Source organism: Phoenix dactylifera, chromosome 16 (assembly GCF_051530095.1).
Source record: "Phoenix dactylifera cultivar Ajwa chromosome 16, Ajwa_hap1_PhDact_Kaust_v1.1, whole genome shotgun sequence".
Classification (NCBI taxonomy): Eukaryota; Viridiplantae; Streptophyta; class Magnoliopsida; order Arecales; family Arecaceae; genus Phoenix; species Phoenix dactylifera.
The window spans coordinates 10,847,810-10,861,966 of record NC_143205.1 but is presented as its reverse complement, the minus strand read 5'-3'; the positions used below and the strand labels follow the sequence as shown (position 1 = coordinate 10,861,966).

At 37.8% G+C, this 14,157-nt stretch overlaps 1 protein-coding gene across 1 annotated transcript; it reads left to right on the top strand.

The window, feature by feature from the left end:
• Positions 1-9,537: 9,537 nt before the first annotated feature.
• LOC148699732 (uncharacterized) lies at positions 9,538-11,062 on the top strand. Its single transcript, XM_088712933.2, has one exon. It carries the CDS (start codon positions 9,634-9,636, stop codon positions 10,309-10,311), a length of 678 nt encoding a protein of 225 aa, XP_088569059.1. The 5' UTR covers positions 9,538-9,633; the 3' UTR covers positions 10,312-11,062.
• The last annotated feature ends 3,095 nt before the right edge of the window (positions 11,063-14,157 follow it).

The window sequence follows — 14,157 nt, the reverse complement described above, 5'->3', positions numbered from 1 at the left end:
CCATGCCTTGGCTGGGTGGGGGCCTTCCCTAGGCCGGGGGCCTTAGGTGACCGCCTCGGTCGCCTAAGGCTTGAGCCGACACTGTCTATAATGGTAAGAAATTATGACCTTCAAAGTTGAGTTCGAGTGCAAAAGTGGGAGGATCGTGCTAGGAAATCAGTTTACTTCATATATTGAAAATTCATAGAAGCGTCGACTAGGATTTGCTACCATCCACAACATCTTAAGTGGGGCCCTTCGTATGCAATGGCAGAATCAAACTTGATACCTCGAAGAGAAAGAGGAACCAAAGACCTAACTTGAAGAGGAACAGGAGATGGGGCCTGAATGGCCTGCTCCTATGAAGAAAACATATATGAGCCAAAGCCCTAAGTTCCTTCTATTTGGCACCAAATTAATAGATAGCGCCATTAGGAGATTCCACCAAAACATGGATATTTAAGTCCTAAAACTCTCATGTGACTCTCACATGATGGAAACCAATGAGCGTAGGTAAATGGAGATGGATGGTGGGATTACATATTGTATCATTTAACTAATTTTAGGTACCATTTGAAACTTTTTAAATTCAAGAGGTACTGAGTGAAAATAGCCCCAAGTTGAAAGGGTGCCTGTAATTTTGGCTATAATTTACTATTAAGCATAATGAAGTAGATTACGCACATCAGATCATTTAATGATCCAATACATAAGGCTTATTGGATCTATTGCAATTATGGTTCACCTAGAAATTGTTATATTGTTTCTATTATTTTAGAACAATGTTATAAAAGAAAATCTACTAAAATAAATTCATAACATTGAAAAATCTTGTCTGGATTGAGGTATGTGAAGTATATTGTCCTAAGAACGTAATTCGCCCCCTTGCAGCGATCTCATCTCTACGATGCAATAATCTAGCTCAGCTCCAAACGAGCACGATCGCTGAAAGGCTTGATCCGAAAGAATTCTTCAGTTGCCCAGAAAAGAAAGAAAAAGTGGAAGAAGAAGGACGGAGAAGAAGAGAGTACTGTGCTGTGAGAGCAAAGTCATTATCTCAGAAACAATCTTAAAGTAGAGAAAAGTATGTCATATTCGGATGTATCCCGGAAGAATCTATTTATATACTCTATCATGATGCCTGAAGGGACATGATATAATTCTAAAAATACATAATGTTTCAAAAATACCGTATCTTTTCAGAAACCAACGTTTTCTTTCGAAGAGACGTTACTCTTCTAAAAGAGGCGTCCGAAAAACATAAGTACTTTAAAGCATTTAATTAAACGATTTTAGAGAAATCCAACAGGATCCACATGATATCATGTGTGATGCAGAACATTGAAAGGCATTTTTGGCGCATATCTTCATACAGATCCCAAGGCTCACACTGCATCAGATCATCAAACGGTCCATCATATATTGGACTTTTTCTTGACCACGATAGCCCCAAAGCTATTAAAATGCATCCTCTGAGTATGACCCTTCAATGCAACTTGCATTAGAATGCAAGTCCACCTCGAAATCATGTAGAAGGCGACGTCCATGCGATAGTGGAAACTTCTTGTTCTTGCCGGCTAGTTGGTGCAACTACGGCATTCATCCACGAACTACCATCGACCTTGCAGGTGTCCCCATCTAATTCCACGTACGTTTGCCATGACTCTCCAACCCCAGGGAAAAGATGGAACAAAATGAAAGGATGTGGTTGCTTTTGGAACGAGTCAACCTTGAGGCCAACGTACCTTTTTTTTTTTTCTTTCGTTTTTCCGGTTATCGTTCTCTCCGTAATGTCGTCTTCTATAATCATACCAATCAAACCAGCCATGCCTAAAAAGTGATGAAACCCAACTAGGACTTGTCACCAACCACTAAATGCCAGCCCCTGAAGCATGTGCAGGCAAGGAGAGTCTCTCTCTTTCTCTCTCTCTCACACTCACTCACTTTCAATTAACTTGGTCCATTACTGATGCAGCACGAAATCTTTCATTCATGCAAATTTCTCCGTGACTTTTCAATATCTACAGCTATGTTTGGATGAGTTGGAAGTGAATAATATATGCAGAACGGTGCTTCAGATAGCGACAAAGTAGCCCTTAAAGATCACCTCAGTTACCTAGAAAAGAAGAACTTAAAGCTAAACAGTAGTGTTACTTATTTACACTAAAAGTGGATGTCTAAGCAGTTATGTTTATATTGTATCTTTTCGATCTAGGTTTTGTTAATTATGTTGTAATCTACAAACTTTGTCGTGCACTGTAGCTCCTCTTTCTACCAAAAAAAAAAAAAAAAAGTCTACGATATGTATTTCTCATGTATCTTTTTTAATCAATAATGTAGTTATTTGCTACCACCAAGAATTAAACTAGGGATCTCTCTTATGAAAAGTTATGTAGCAACCAACTGAGCTCACAGCTATTGATTATATATTCATCGAAATAGATATTCCACCTGCAACTCATGCAAATAGTCTATGCCTAATCTTTGGTTCTTTGTAAGTTAACTATATATTTATTGTCGCATATTTAATTTTACTTTCATGATATGAAGCTTCGTAGGTTTGGTCATCTTTAATTCATAACTGCAGATGCTAGTCAAATTTGGATTAGGTATATGTAGGATTTGGAGATATTGCTACCTCCTATCCTTTAATACCTTTTACTTTTCCAACTAGCAAAACCCATGCTCACCGCACAGGACTCTCAAAAGCCCCCAAAACTAAAACCTTGTAGGCATTAGAAAAAAAAAGGACCTTTGTAGACCTGCTTGATTGGCTAATATATAACAATAGACCAATATTTTTTATAAATGAAATTTTAATACAAAAAGTATAAGAAACCAAAAACCTAGGAGGTCAGCACTACTTGCAAAAAAATTTCAACTTGAATATTACTAAAATTAGATGTACTGATACGCTAATTATTATTTTCTGTTTTCTTGTTTTCTTTATGTGTGTCATTAAAAGTATAAAATTTACGGTATCTTTAGTCCATGTCACTAAATTTGTAAAGACCGTTAGTTCATTGTTAAAATTGACAACAACAATATATATATATGTAGCATTCTTCATATCTATAACTCAAATTATATATATATATATATATATATATATATATATATATATATATATATATATATATATATATATATATATATATATATATATATAAAGTTAATATGAATAAAGTTGAAACTTTTTTTTTAATATTTGTATCTGAAAAGAAAAAAATATAAAACCTCATATGCATATAATATATTAAAAAATATAGAATCTAATATAGAAGTTTACTTCCAAATCCCCTCTATATATTTAAAGCATAAATAGTTAGACAAAGATATAGTGATTTTACCTATCAATTAATGAATTGCACATGTAAGTAATGGTGTAAAAGAAGATATCAAATAACTAATTACTTTGTGATTTCACTATAAAGCATAAATTATCATGTAACATGTTAATACTTGCCAAGCTAAAAGTCATTTAAACATAACTAAACAAAATCGGCACTTTCTTACAAACATTATAACAAACCAGATCCTCTTCGTCATATTAATTACATACATATACATAAATATATACATACATATATACATCCAAATAACGAAAGAAAGATAAAGACTGTTACAATAGGTTATTCTATATTATAGCTGATTGTCATAAAAGACAAAGTTTTACATTATATATATATATATATATAATTCCTACATAACATTTTAATGGCCATTGTTATGTGCAAGTTGTCGGTAAATGTATTCCACCTATGGTTTTAAAGAGTGGTCATTCTAACACTATAATGGCCATTACAACAATTCTAAAGAGCCAATAATATTATATTTATATTAATCATAAATATTTAAATAATGATCATAATTTTACCAAACTTGTATAATGGCAATTTATATATAATTGTCACTGTTTATCGTTTATAAAACAATATTTTTAAAAATTCAAAATTTTGTTTCAAGTTCCCTCCCAAAAGCATGATATAACTTGGAATTTTTTTTCTTTTATTGGGTAAAGAGTAACTTGAAAAATAATACATTATTATTCTACTTTGCCTATTACTTTTTGTTAAATATTATTATAATAATTTTTATTTTAATTTCAATACTTAGTGTTGCTGCTGAGAACTTACTGGCCATCTAATCTAGTAGCTTTTGACTATGAGTAGCCCCTCTGTTGTTGATAGATAGCTTAAAAGATTTCATCATTTTTTTTGTGCCTTGGGGACTCTTTCAAATATTTGATGGATTGCTGCTATATGTTGTTGGCTCGATAAGATGGATAAGTGTGATAACAATTTCTAGGCTTCGTGGTGAGAAGCACGACGACACTAAAGAGCTCGATGGTCGGATGCTCTGGTCGGAATTAGATAAATTAAGCAGAGCTCGATCGTTGCAGTTGAGATTGTTGTCAGATGGCAGCACTCTAACCTGAAACAGTACAGAGCAAAGAAGGCCTCTAGCCGAAATGTACCTGATGGAGAACCCTTCGATGCTTAAATTAGCATAGTAATCAGAAAGTAGGAGGAAATTATCTTTCAGTCTATGAGGACGTTCTTCTTCCTTACCTCCTTTGCCTCTTTTTTTTTTCTATGTCTGGTGGAGGAGCCTACATACCACTAGAGAATTAGGGCATACGGGTCGATCAGAAATGACAAGCTTGAGTATGGCTTGGACATCAAGCGTGAATACTTCGCAAGTGGATGATATTCTGCCTGTCATATCGGTGAGATCTCGATAATCACTAGGTCTTCCAGTTAGGATACGACCAGCAATGAAGAGCTCTTGATATGTAAACTCGGTGGTTTGGCGCTGGGCCTGCCTAGTGGCTGCTCCCGATCTACCATGTGTTGGCACCATGGTGTGTTTTAATTGGTTGGATCTTCTGGTTAGCTGTAGCCGATTTGGAGGCGTATCACTTAGTATAACACGAGGCTATTTTTAAGAAAAGAAAAAATTACATGGGGCTAGATCCTCTTTAATTTTTGTTTGAATTGCAAAGGTCTCCCTATGGGTCATGCCCATGCAGGCATGATGAATTGTCACAATTGAAATTGCTGGTTCGTCACAAGGGGTGCCAGCATGGGTGTGCCCTATGGTGCTTCAGAGGGTTTTGCTTGTGCTATAAGTTGCAATGAATCCTTGATACCATGGAACCTCCTAGGGTGAAGATTTGGTGGATGCCTAGCTAGGGTCTTGAAGAGTCAATGGTTGGTCGTGGCCTAGCTAGGCCATGGCATGATGTTGGAGTACTCACAAAGCTTGATATTTGGCATGGTGATGGACCACTAGGATGTGTGGATACTTAAAAAATTCTCATCGTTTGAGAAGGGGTGCAGTTCTTTGGATACATTACTAACTCCCCTGGACTCATAAGACACAAGTCTGTCATGGTATAGTCATAGGGCAAGGCAGTGCCACACCTATATGGTCTTGCTTGAGGGCATTTAGGAAAATGTTGGTTGATGAGCTAGCCATATTGCATGGTAAGGATTTTCATAAGGTTTTGCCATGTGAAGTTATTCAGCTACCCCATGCATACTTGATCTCTATAGTAGAGCATGGATGCAATAGGGGACTAGTCAGCAAGGGTTTAACCTACATTGACAGACAAGTTTTATAAGCATTGTATAATATGATCTTACAAGGATCCATGAAAGCTGGTTGGCCATAAGACATAGGTGTGGCTTAAGGAATATTGGACAAATCATATGCCTTAGAGTTGGGCCAAGAATCAAGGATGACCAAGTGGGTCATGCCAAGGAGAGGATAGTGTAACATAAGGTTTTGTTAATCGATAATATTTACTTGATGAATAGACTTAGATTTTAGTTCCATGGTAGTGTATAGTGATGTGTGAGCAGGTTGTGGTCAAAGAATGTTAGACAACATTGCCATAGACTTTGGAGACTATGGTAATGCATAGCAATGTTTGAACTAACCGTTAACATTGTTGAACAATATGACCATAGATGGAAAGACATACGAAGGATGCAGGATCGAGATCATGGTACGAGAGCTTGTGGGAGAGCTTGGATAATGGAATTCAGGAGAGCTTGATCACGCACAATCAACTGTGGCTTCAAAGGGCTATGGGGCATATCAGCTTGATAGTTCAGCTAAACAATGCTAGAAGATAGTTTCCTATAACCTCATGCATAGAGGCAGCTTTGCAATTTGTGTCATGTGGACTTGGTCTATGTATTTCAAAGGGCAGTGTGGTGGCTTGCAGATTTGTGGCACACTGCATATGTTATGGTACAAAAGTACTTTACTAGGCATTGAGATATCTAAGTAGGCCATCCTTAGCTTATGGAGCAAAGCTATTGAATCAACATAGAGGTGCCTAGTTGTGAAGCACTCATGAGAAGAGTCACGAAGATCGCATGAGCATTGCGGTTGACCTGAAGGGTCAGGTTGTTTGTAGGTACTCAAGGGACTCGAATATGTTCAATTTGACAGAGGTACTATGCAGGAACATAGAGATATATGCTTGGTTGTGTGGCTAGATTGTTGCCTATATATATGTCTAAGGAAAGAACTCAGAAGGGTTGGCCTTGGTGTGTGGCATGTTGGAGCACTGCACAGATGTTTGGGTATAGAAAATACCCATCCCATAATAGCGAGGCATAAAGTGCATGTATCATGTGTGGCCTATACAATCACAAGCCACCATGTGATCCATCAATTGATTGTGATTCATGGTGGGATTTGTTCAATTTGAGGTGGGTCATTCAAGTAGCCTTGTGTTAAGAGGCACGATGGGTGAAGGAATAAAAGCAAAGAAGAAGGTCTATGTTAGAATAAAAGAATCTATCCCGATAACTGCCACTAGGCTAAAGAATATTTCTAGTAGAAGAATAGCATGCAAGGAGAGCATATATCCCTAAATGATATAATGATAATTAGTACTTAATTGGAAATTCAAGGTCCAAACTACTAACAAATTATGCGTTGTTAAAAATTTTAGAATGTCCTAAGAAAGGAACATGCCTCAAAATATGATACCACATATATTAAATAGAAATAACAACAAACATGCAGGGTTTTAAGTGCTGACCGATCATCTAATAATCTAGCTTGATCATTGGAAAAAAAATGAGTTCGGACTATAAATTTAGAACCAAAGAAACTATATGGTTGGTTTCAGATGCGCCGAATTTGAAGTATAAACTCAATAGATTGTTCAACAACATTTTAGTTTCTCAAATACATAGATATGGGTTTTGTAATAATGAGAAAATTTCATATTCGAATGCAACCCTGCCAAAAAGTAGGCATTGGACCTGCTTCACCGATAACCGGAAAGAAAAAGTGGTGTTTGAACTGTTTTCTTTATAGCATTTCATATATGCCACCATGGCTCTTTATAGCATTTCAATATATTAATTTCTCAAAAACAATTACGAACATCTTTTGATTAGGCACAGAGTGCTAAATATAAGGCAATTAGAATCAAAATTTTGTGCATAAATGGTTATAAAAATCAATTAACATTAACTAAAAATTGCTCGATATCATAAAAACAAACAAATGGCGTTGTGAACATGAAGATTAAATAGATCAAATTAATATTACAAGGTTGTTATATGAAGATGTTGTAGAAAGGTACCAATTTTAAAAATATTACATGATTATTAATATTCTTTGTAAAGGAAAGAGAAGGAGACCCACCTATATTATCCACACAATTCGAATTTTTGTGGATGCACCATCTAAGTCTCAACTTGGAACATCTGGTTTTTAAGCAAAGGGATGTGACCATTGGAATACACCTCAACTCATAAATGACTATTAAAAGTTCAAATATAGATTTCCAACCAACTGAACTTGATATAGAATAATCATTTTTTAATAAAATTCTAAAGAATGTTCTGCCTTTCCAAGCTAGTAAAGTCTTTGGCAATTATATGAAATGACTTAGGAGTGAATTTTGTCTTGGGGTTAAACCTACCTCCCAGTTGTGTAGTCCATTGCCTATAGCTCCTTTGGATCAAATTTTTTTTTGATGCGTATTCCATATTTTAAATCAAAAAAAGGAGAAAAAAATAAATGCCAATTTAATCTTGATTATATATTATTGCAGTCAAATTCAGATCTTTCTCATATTTGATCTAAACCTTATGGGCTCGTCTGATTCGTAGAAAGCATTTGTTCTCATAGAAATATGATTCCTGAAAAGCAAATTCCTAGGAAGATGTCTAGAAAAGTACTTTTGGCATGTTTGGTTGAATATGAAAAAGTGACAGATTTTCAAAATGCTTATGTTTGATTGACCATCCGCTTCTTTAAAAAAGTTATGTGTAATTTCTATTATACCCTTAATAAAAATTAGCTCTTTAATGCTTTGGATCAAATAAGGATTATTGAAGGGCCTTTTGGAAAAAAATAAAAATGTTTCGATTCTCGGATCACGAAAAAGTAACTTTTTCATGAAACGTAGGAATCATATTCTCACGGAATACAACTTTTCCATCTCTCTCTTTTAAAAACTCCAACCAAACAAGAGGTATCTTTTTACTTTTTCGTTGACCATACTTTTTTCTCTTCTTTTTCTGCGAACCAAATGAGCCCTACGTGTTTACATATCCATACATCCACAAGTTTTCATTTTGATAAGAGAATGATTATAAAACAATAACAACAACAACAATAATAGTAGAGAAAATAGATTTTCTTTTATTGAAAGTCTATAAACAAATTCATGGCTAATAAGAAAAAAACATACTGAACATTAGCAATGAAAAAAAAAGAGGTGGCTATAGAAACGTTATTAGTAGTAGCAAATTTCTCGAGAAACTGTGCCTTGGAGCTATGTTACCTATCTACATACAATAGTTTCAAATGAGAGAAATAGTATTGTGAACTCTAATATTCTTCTAAAACAGTAGAGATATGAAAAAGAAAACAAAAAAATAGGTTGAATTTGTTATGAAAGACGATAACTAAGTTTGTAAATGTAGGCCCTTAATGTCTCCCACCTCCGTTCCACATTAACGGTGGCATCTTATGAACACCAAACCTGACAAACCATCAACTTTGTACAATCTCTCTTTTATTCATAAAATATAGGGCGTCCCTGCCCCTTGTTCCCATAACTTGCGTTAAAGGATCTGGTCCCCTCATTCCAAAACAAAAAAATACGGGACCCCAACTTGACTTCCCAAATGATGCTGGTTTCTCAAATTAATCATTCCCCTCCCTCCTGTTGTCACTTAATTATCAAAGAATAAACTCGTTATTGTAATTATTGCTCAAATAACATAAATCCAAAACCCATCTACTAAAGAAAAAACAAACAAAAAAGGGAAGAAAAAAAAGACCCTAGGATAGCAAATGGAAACAACCCTAGGACCCACACTGAATCATGCACTCATTCTCCTCACCACCTTAATCATTCCATAACTTCTACGCAGCTTCCAAGAGGAATTGGAAAAGGTGAGGCTCCACGCGCTATCGCCCACCTTTCTACGTCCTTTCCACCAAGAAGAAACAGTCAGAGTCTCCCCCTCCAAAACGCTCTCTCCCCATACAATATTTTCTATATATATTTATAATCTCCACCACCACCTCCTTCATGACCTCTCCCTCCTCCCTCTACTCATCTCCGTTGTTCTTTGGCTCTCATCGCCGTCGTCCATCTGCATCATCATGTCCTTCAAGAAGGGCCACGATGAGCTCATGCTTGAGGTCACCGTTCTCTCCGCCGACTCCCTCAAAAACCCCTCCTCCTTCCTCTTCCCCCGCCGCCTCCGCCCCTTCGTCACTCTCTCCGCCACCGCCTCCGCCTCCGCCCAGCACCACCAGCCTCTGTACCGCACACGCGTCGACGAAGCAGGCGACCGGAACCCCACGTGGCACGATACCATCCGTGTCCCCGTAGGCCCCTCCTTCCTCCGCGTCGCAGGCGCCGGCGGCGGCCGGCGGGAGGACGAGGAGGAAGAGGAGGATAACGCCGCGGTCCACGTCACCGTGCTGTCGAAATGCCTCGTCGGGGGACCCACCCGGCTGGGATTTTGCCGGATCCGCCCCTCGGACGTCCTCGATGGCCTCTGGCCTCCGGCCATGCAGCGCCGCCTCAGCTACGCCCTCCGCTCCTGCCGCCACGGCGGCCGCGGCCGCGGCGTCATCCACGTCGCCGTCCGCCTCCTCGGCCCCTTCTTGAACCGTCCAGCCCCGCCGAAGCCACCGCCGGCGGAGGCTCGGCCGGAGAAGGGGTGGGGCCGGGTGGCGATCGGGATCCCGGTTGCGACTCGTTCGGCGGCATTCCCCGTCGCGGGTTGGGGACGGGTGGGAGGGGGTGACTTAGTTCTACGTGGCGGGCTGTAACGCCGAAACGCGGCATGTTGGCGTGTGCCTCGACTTTTGGTGGAAATTTTGGTTGAATGGAAGTTTCGGCGCCGCTTTCGACGACGGTCGGGTTGGATTCGTATCCTTGACGCTGAAAGGATCAAAGTTTCGTGCTCGCCTTGTCGTGTACAAGTTTAAGCAAACGTGTGTATATACCCCTCTCTCTCTCTCTCTCTCTCTCTCTCTCTCTCTCTCTCTCTCTCTCTCTCTCTCTAAATATATATATATATATATGTATATATAGTGGAATAATTAGGCCTCGATCAATAAGGAGCTGGACGGTGATGCCCATTGGTGTTTTGAATCCTGTCTTACAAATCAAAGATTTGTTGCAAGGCGAGTTGGGGATTGGCTCGGCACTATTTTAGAAATACACAGGTTCCCTGTGCGAGTTTTTTTTTTTTTTTTTTTCTTTCTTCCTTTCTTCTTTTCTTTGTTTGCCTCATACACGCATGGCTTCTTCTGGTATATGTATGGATCATCCATGACAAAGCACGTAAGAAGATTAAAGGATGCTAGGTGTGGCAACTTATTGAACAAATTTAATTTTATCTATCAGATAAAGTTTTGAGAATTAATAAGTGCTATAAATCAATTTATTAAAGTAATAAAAATAAATTACTCACGTCAAGTAACTAGGTGAGCAACATTTAGGATTTGATTAACATGACCAAATTATGGAAAGAAAAAAGAGGGGGGAAATTATGGATGATATGTCATAGTATAAAAAGTCATGAGCAAGGATATACATATGTAGATACAAATGAACATACATACACATATATATATATATATATATATATATATATATATATATATATATATATATATATATATATATATATATATATATATATATATATATATATATATATATATATATATATATATATATATATATATATATATATATATATATATATATATATATATATATATATATATATATATATATATATATATATATATATATATGTAGAGAGAGAGGGGGAGAGAAATTTGGCCATATAAATAGATCTCCAATCGAATAATGGAGCTTCCATAGTAATGATCCGAACTATTGGATGCGATCTACTATCTCCAAATTACTTAATACAAAAAATCATGTGATTTAGAAACTCCTAAACTATACATCAATTAGTTAGAAGAACATATATTGTTGCATGTTTTTTTAAACTATTTAATTTTTTGACCACCTAATGTATTAGCTGAGGATCTCTAAATTACATGATTTTTGGTATGTAAGTAGTTTGAATATAGTAAATCAAATTTAAGGGCTTGAATTATCGATGTAGGAGCCCCATCATCCGTTTTATGCTTGGTTAGATCTAAGTGGAGATCTACTTGAGTGTAGTAGTCATATTTTGTGTGTATAAAAGCCTATCAAAAGCATCTCAAACATGGTGCTTTGCGAGTTCCCATTATATAGTAAAATTGATCATTATAAGTAGAGTACCACCATTAAACCCATTATATGGCAGAATTGATCATTATGGACTCGTTTGGTTCACAAAAAGAGAAGAAGGAAAAGTGTGGTCAATGAGAAATGGAGATATAGTTCATATTTGGTTGGAATTTTCAAAAAAGAGAAATGGAAAAATGGCTTTCCTATAGGAATAACATTTTCATAGAAAAAAACTCATATGGGACATGAAAAAATTCAATTCCCACTGACTGAGAATTAGGATAATTTTTTTTTCAAAAATACCCTTAAGTTTTTAGTAGAATGGGACAAAGTCTTTTTCTTTATTAAGGGCATAATAGGTATTTTATTTTTTTAAGAAAATAGATGCTCAACTAAATATAAGCTATTTTGAAATATACCAATTTTTCATGATCAACCAAATATGCAAAAATTATTTTTTCAGCCATCATATATCCATATATCAGCTTTTCGAAAAAAATATTTCAGTAAGAAGAAATTCTTTCTAAGAACCAAACGAGTTTTATATGTTAAGCACCATTAACTTTCAAGTTCAATATATTAGAAGTTAAAAGAATTTTACATGTATAATAAGTACTATGGAAAAAATTTAAAAAGCATACATTGCCAAGTCATTGTCACTATGACATTTTGTTCAAGAGAAACTTGATGCTAGGATATGACAAAGTCATCCACTAGTTCATCTAAACATTATTGGTCATGCTACACATGGTTATTAAAATATATTTTTTTGTGCGAAGAGACTAGGGGAGTCAAGGTGGCTTGATTGGAGTTTGGAAAGCTAGGTAAAGTATTTTTTGAAGTAAAAAAATAAGGTGAGGTAATATGTAGCATCAAATAATAATTAGTATATACAACACCTGATGTGGAAGAAAATAAAACAAATATATTAACTTTTCACACTAAATTTAATAAATTTAGTGTGTAAATTTAATAAAATTAAATTGTTTGATGGGGACATCATCTATGTCCCCATTTTATTTGCATATTTGTTTATTTTTATTTCTGGGTTTATTTGCATTTTAGGGTTTATTTGTGGTTTATTTTATTTCTGGGCTTATTTGCATTTTAGGGCTTATTTGTGGGTTATTTTTGTTATTTGTGGGTTTATTAGGATTTATTTCTGTGAAGGGGGATTTATGCAAATTGTGTATTTTGGCCCTATATATAGGGACCTATTTTCATGATTAGGGCTTAATGAAGGTTTAAGAAATTTTCTCCCCCACGTATTCTCCTCCTCTCTTTCTTCTTCTCTTCTCCTTCTTCTCTTCCTCCTTCTCTTCTCCCTCTTCTTCTGTTTCTGATTTAAAATTCCACTGAAGTCTTCCTTCCAGACTTACACCAACTTGGTATCAGAGCCAGGCCACGTCTTCCAAACCGAGAGCACAAAAAAAAAAAAAAATCTATCACTCTTTCGGTTCTTACAAAAAGGGAACAGAGGGGAACAACCCTGGTTCACCGAGCTTCTGTCGGTTCCTTCCCCTTTCCCTCTGTCAGCTTCACAAAAAAAAAAAAAAACTTCTGTAGCCGAGAGAGAAGAAAGGGCAACAGTCCCACGGCAGATTCTCCCTGCCCGTAGCCCTTGATCCTGCCGCCGCCATCAGTCGTCGCCGCTGCCTCCGCCACCTGCAACCTCCGTCAGCCGGTGTATGGCCGAGCGTCGCCGGATCCCCGGATTCCCGTGGGCGCACGAGCTCTACGCTGTACCTCGACCATGGCACCGGAGCGTGTCGAAGGGCCACGAGTGACTCCCGCTGCCGGAAAGAAGAAGAGCGTCGCCGATCTATTTTCAACCTTGTCCCTCGAAATCGCAGTCGCCGCTGCGTCGGCCGCCCCACCTGCAACCGCCGCTGCGCCCTCCGTTCCGGCCGCAATCGCCGCTGCGTCTTCCTTCCCGTCTGCAGCCGCCGCCGATCGCAACTCCGTGGCCATTGGCTGCGCCGCCGGTCCCCTCGGTCGATCCGCAATGGCCGCCGAGCAGCCCGGGTCACCCTCCCATTTCGGTCGGGAGGTTCGGGAGGTTGAAGACGAGTAGTAACGGGTAAGTTCTAAATCCGTTACCCCCAAAACCCGATAGCCCGGGTCCACATCCAACAAGTAAAAAAAAAAAAAAATTGCTTGCACGTGATCTGCACGTGCTGGGCTTCAAAGTTATTGGAGCGGGTTTCAACCGAAACCCGAACCTGATAACCCGAACCCGTTAAGGTTCAAAAAAAAAAAATTCTGTAGGATCACGTGACCTGCACGTGTTCCCAAAAAAAAACAAAAAAAAGGCTTACCTCTATTTCTGCCGAACGGGAACCCTAGGGGTTTCCACCGCACTGCTGTCGCCACCGCCGCCGCCTCCGCCGCCGTCGCCGAGCTCTTCCTGCAGCGCCGCC